Below are 5,839 nucleotides of genomic sequence, written 5' to 3' on the forward strand. Positions count from 1 at the left end.
CCCCCGCGTCCCCCGGCCTCCCGGGCTCGCCCGTGTCCCCGGGCTCGGCGCAGCGCACGCCCTGGAGCGCCCGCGAGACGGAGCTGCTGCTGGGCACCCTGCTCCAGCCGGCCGTGTGGCGCGCGCTGCTGCTCGACCGCCGCCAGGCGCTCCCCACCTACCGCCGCGTGTCGGCCGCGCTGGCCCGCCAGCAGGTGCGCCGCACGCCCGCGCAGTGCCGCCGCCGCTACAAGTTCCTTAAGGACAAGCTCCGCGACGCCCAGGGCCAGCCGCCCGGGCCCTTCGACGCGCAGATCCGCGAGCTCATGGGGCTGCTGGGCGACAACGGACACCGACGCGGCCGCCGCCGGTCCCCGGGGCCCGGGCGCCCCCCGCGCGGACGCCGCCCGGCCCCCGCCGCGCCCCACTCGCCCGCCGAGCCAGGTAAGGGGGGCGCGGTCCCGGGACGCGAGAGGGCCGGGGGTGCCTTGGACGCCGTCCGATGGCGGGGGAGGGGCGGATCGGAGCCCCGGGGGCGTGAGGGCGGCGGCGGGCGCTCCTCCAGAGCCTGGCCCGACGGCCCCGCCGCGTTCCAGACGTCCCGCCGCCGCCGGCCGCCCGCGACCCCGACGCAGACCCGGCGTGGACGCTCAGGTTCAGCCCGACCCCGCCCAAGTCTGCCGACACCCCCCGAGTTCCCGGCTCCCCGACGGCGCTCTCCACGGTCGCCGCCGCGCCGGGCCGCCCTGAAGACCACGCGCCTTTCCGTGCCCCGGGATCCCCGCCGCCACCGGCCCTGGACGCCACCCGGGAGGACCCCGACTCTCCGCCCAGCCGCCCCGAGGACCACGCGTCCCCGCAGTCCGCGCCCCCGTCGCTGAACGCCGCCCTTCTGCAGACCCTGGGGCACCTGGGCGACATCGTGGCCATCCTGGGCCCGCTGCGCGACCAGCTGCTGACCCTGAACCAGCACGTGGAGCAGCTGCGCGGCTCCTTCGACCAGACCGTGTCCCTGGCCGTGGGCTTCATCTTAGGCAGCGCCGCCGCCGAGCGAGGCGTCCTGGCCGACCGGCGAGAGTGAGGCCTGGCCTGCACTGGTCCCTTCTGTAGGACCGTGTGCCCTCTGCCCTGACCCCATCCTGTGACCCTCCCCAACTCCAGATCTAGGTACGTTTAATAAAAAGGTTGTTTATTCCCGACTTAATTCTGTGAACGTGTGTACGTCTTGTGCTGGGTAGGAATGGCCCCTGCGGGTGGTGCCGGGACAGCCAGGGCTGCCTGGGCCCTGGGGTGTGCTGGGATGCTGGCCAGGACCTCCCCTAGGAGGCCAGTTTCCAAGGGCACGTGGAACCCAAAGTTGGGGTCCTTGTAACATGCTGGCTTTCCCAAGGTCTCCCAAACCCTGTGCACCAGCCCTTGATGGGTGACCATTCTCACCTTCCCTGGGAGCCCTGATGAGCTGGGGGGGGGTCCCCTCTACTACGCCGCCCCAGCCTGAGCTGGGCTGCAGTTACGGTGTGCCCAGAGACCCACCTCTGCCCCAGGCAGGCCTGAGCCTCTCTGCTGAGCTCTGTCCGGGAAGCAGGACTCCTCAGGGGTGACTGGAACAGGAGAGGCGGGAGAGCTAAGGCACACCAGGGAAGGGGATCCTTTTGTCTCCAGGGAAGCGATTGCTCTAGGTGGGCCCCGGACAGCCGGACAGGGGCTCTGAGACTTTCGACTTTGGCCAAGGACCAGGTCCCAGCAGTTGTCAGAGGACTTGACCAAAACCGCCCTGGGAGCATTTTCCAAATAGTAATTGTGGCCCCACCCTCTACCGGTGGCTGGGAAAGGACAACTGGGTGGGCCTGGGAGGTGCTCCCGCCTCCAGGGAGATAAGGAAGTAGCCCCAGGGCACCTGGCCAGCATAATAATACAGTTTCTCTAGTAGGGGCTCATTCAGAGACTCAAGTGGTTGCCCTGGGCCACAAGGCTAAATGAGGGATGGGTGTTCTTGCTGGCCCTGTGTTCCAAGGTTCCAGCAGTCCCTGGGGCTCTGGGGTGGGTGGTGGAGCATTGCCCCCAAGTCCTTTTCTGGAGACAGAAGAGACCCCAGTTGGACCCTTGGCCTGCAGGGATCCCCAAGTGGGAGCAGGAGTGGTCTCCCCGACCCCAAAAGCTGTGCATTGATGGTAGGTCCTGGCAGCTCTGCGAGACCAAAACCACAGAAGTGACTGGATGTCACCTCACTTGAGACACACTTGCCTCTGCTTCATGATGCAGTCCATGCTGTGGTCCCTGAGGGTCTCCAAGCTGCCAAAAACCTCCTACGGGGTGATTCCAGCCTGCAGACCTATCCACACAGCCCCTGCTCCTAGGTCAGGGCCCCAGGCTGGGGCATATATGCGCACCCCCCAGGGGTAGGGATGACGCCATGAGGTGTGTGCATCGCTCAGGTCGCCAGGGACCCTCTGCCTTGGAGAAAGGCTGTCTTGTGACCGAATGAAATCTATGGAAGTCATTGAGTTTGAGGTACAAGAAAAACCCCTCTGCCTTGCTGTGCGCGCGGCCCGTGGGGCGCATCCCATGGCTGCCTCCTCAGGACCCTTATGTCGGAGTAAGGAGTTTGAATGTTCCTTCTCTGCTCGTCCTTAGTGTCTTCCAGGCTGGGGAGGGGAGCTGTTTCGGCTGTTCTGGGCCAGATAAAAATCTGCTGTGGGGTAAAAAAAAATCTGTTGCTAAAGCCCTGAAGATTCCCAAGTCCCTTCTTGCTGGCCTCCGCCTCGTCTGTGGCTCTCCTGTGGGTCAGTGGGGTGAGCCGTGTCTTCACCCTGTTCTGTGACGTGCGTTTCTTACGCCAGTGTCCTGGGTTTGGTTCTGGGCGTGGGGGATGAACACACCACGGAAGGAATGGCCTCACCACGAGCACAGGCAGCGTCTCCCGCAGGGTCTCCTGGGACCGCTCCTCAGATTAGGGCCCCCTCTCATCTCACTAGGGGCCCTTGGAAAACAGATTCATACCTTTTTAAAATTTTTTAAATTAAAGTATACATTAAAAAATGAGCCCTCTCCCCCACCAAGCACCCAGCTCAGCGGCGTCCAGCATGTTCGCCGTGTTGTGCAGCCAGCCCCACCCTCCAGCCCTACAACTCGCTCGTCCTCCCAGACAGAAGCTCGCTCCCCATCCCCTCCCCCGCCCTGGCGCCCACCGTCTCGTCTCCGTCTCTGACTGTGCCGGCCCCGGGGACCTCACGAAGGTGGGGCACGCAGTGCTGGTCCTTCCGTGTCTGGCTTCTTTCACTCGGCATCAGGCCCTCAGGGCTGCTCCTCGCAAGGCTGAGACCCTCCTCCCTTCCTCCCTTCATCCATGTGGACGCTCGGGCCCCTTCCAGCTGTCTGTGAACCATGCTGTTGGGAACACGGGGTGCAAACATCTGTTCCACTCCGTGCGTTCAGTTCTCGGGGGTGCGCGCCCAGAGGTGGGATCGCTGGTAATTCTGTTTTTAATTCTTTGAGGAAGCTCCATACTGTTGTCCACGTGGCCGCACCATTTTACATTCCCGCCAACAGTACACAAGGGTTCCAGTTTGCATCCTCACCAACATGAATTTTCTTAGCTTTTTTTTTTTTTTTGATAGTAGCCATCCACGTGGGTGTGCAGCTCACACCTATAATGACTGTTCTCACAGCACGCACTCTATGGCAATGCCACAGGGAGTCATGCCCTACTGTTGAATTGCCTGGTCAACCCGCCCAGCTAGTATGGAGCTCACCTTCGTGCACATTCTGTTCGGTGCTGCACTGAGGGCCAGGAAGTGTCCACATCACCTGGGCCCCTCGTCAGCTCAGCCTGGGAAGCTCTGTGGCCAAGGGTCCTCTCCTCCCTGCTGTGGGGCCTGCCCACCCAGCCCGGCACCTTTCCCTTCCCGAGTGAAGAGTGTGTTTTCACATTGTGCTGATCCATCAAGGACCAGTGCTGTCCAGGCCCTTGTGAAGTAACTTTCTGGTGATCGATACGTTGGTTTTAAGAGAACACCTTAATGTTAAGTGTATTTTCTCCAAATAGGCAAAGAGCCCTATCGGTTTGGGTACTGCTTTTTTACTCCTCAATAGGTCTGCATTCGCTATCTCTCTGATGTCCAGTTGAGCCTAAAACTTAACAAAAGTAAACTTCCTTTGTGACTTCATGTTGGAAATTGCCGTCTTCTCAATCGTCATTCTTTATCTGTCCAAATTATCTTCTCTTCCATGTTTGTTCCTCTAATTACATCATCTATGTAATGCTCTACCGATAAACATTTTGGTATTTGCAACGTTCTCAAACCCCTGCTGCTTTTGGACTCTGCTCTGAGTCAGGCAGCCTCTGAAATCTGAAGTTTTCCAAGTCAAAGCAAACAGCTTAGTGTTCTTGACCTATCATTTTTGCAAAGAACACATCCCTAAGATTTTGGTAAATTTATCTTTCATATGATTTGTACAGAGATAGGACAGACTTCCTCTGTGTTGCTTCCGTTTTGCCGGAGGCCTGTGGGCTGCCTAGTCACCCCTCCTCCCCAATTTCCCGGCGTCTGTGATGTCTTCTGCGCTGGACCATGGACGCCAACCGCTCTGACTACATCACTGGTTCCTACTTGACCTCCCACACCAGTTCTGCAGCTAAATTTTCCTGTCTGTTGGAAAACATATTGCTCTAGATTGTGGACTGGATGCTTGTGTCCCCCAAAGTCATATACTGAAATCCTAACCCCCTGTGTGACGGTGTTAGGAGGTGGGGCCTTGGGATGGGCTGAGGCTCTGAGGGTGCAGCCTCATCCCTGGGATTAGTGCTTTCTAAGAAGAGACAGGACAGCAAAGAAGTGACCAGCTGCTGGCCAGGAGATGGCCCTCAGTGGAACCCCAGCACACCGGTGCCCTGGTCTTGGACCTCCAGCCTCCAGACTTGGGAGAAAGAAGTATCTGTTTAAGTCCCCAGTCTGTGGTGCTGTTAGAGCTGCCAAGCGCCCAGACACTTGTCCAATCCACCACACGAGCGCATTTAGAATTCAATGCTGAGTCCACTCCAATGTTCCAGAAGTCTGCCTAGCCATCCCCTCACTTTGTTTTCCGTGGTGCCCACCAGAGCTCATCCACATGCTGCTGTCTCCCAGAATTGTCATTTCTGACAATTCTAGAGAAATCCTAACATTTTTTGTTCTTCCACTTTAACGAATAATGGCTGTTGGTGTGAGGCTCACCTCCTCCTGGCCTGGCCCAGATGCCAGCCTTGCTGAGCCCTTGGCTCTGTCCTGGGCTGCTTCGCAGGCCTCATACGTGGATGCAGCCCCTCCTCTCCATCACCAGCAGGTGAGGAGTCTGTTTGGGGTCTATCTGTTGGCCCACAGGCAAGCCATTCTGCCCATAGGGCGAGTTTGACTCTCACCTCCACAACAGCCAGTGAGCACTCCATTCCTTTCCTTATTTTTGGAGCCTTTGGTTCTGATACATTCCTTTAAGGGCCCTTCTGGCCTCCCCAAAAATGTCAGATCCCTGAAGGATCAGCAGTAGGTCTTACTCCCTGCTGTTCCAACGGGACCTGATTAACCCCGCCTGGTTTTCTGGTTGCATCTTCTACCAAATAGTTACCTGTAGCAACGCTATGGTTCTCTCCCCAGGCCTGCCTCTGTAAACAGAGCCGGAAGGTCCTGTGTCCCTTGGCCCTGCCGCTGGACTCCCTTCTCCATGGAGGGGGGCGTGGGAGGGGATGGGGGGCTGCTCTGCCTCATCACGCCTGCAGCCTGGAAATGTGGCACCCCACCCAGCTGGGGTGGGGTCCTGTCCACCTTGTTCCACACTCATGCCTAGGTTTTTTCCACCAGGAGCACAAACAGGAAGTTGGGGGGCT

General features: G+C 59.2%; 1 protein-coding gene across 1 annotated transcript; it reads left to right on the forward strand.

Moving 5' to 3' along the window:
* Positions 1 to 11: 11 nt before the first annotated feature.
* Positions 12 to 1,060, forward strand: LOC116629177 (undifferentiated embryonic cell transcription factor 1-like; the record flags this gene model as incomplete). Its single annotated transcript, XM_032399476.1, has 2 exons — positions 12 to 423; positions 576 to 1,060. Coding segments are annotated over 2 exons (897 nt in total), but the record flags the coding sequence as incomplete, so codon positions are not given.
* Between the last annotated feature and the right edge of the window lie 4,779 nt (positions 1,061 to 5,839).

This window comes from Phoca vitulina, unplaced genomic scaffold (assembly GCF_004348235.1).
Source record: "Phoca vitulina isolate PV1807 unplaced genomic scaffold, GSC_HSeal_1.0 scaffold340, whole genome shotgun sequence".
Taxonomy (NCBI): Eukaryota; Metazoa; Chordata; class Mammalia; order Carnivora; family Phocidae; genus Phoca; species Phoca vitulina.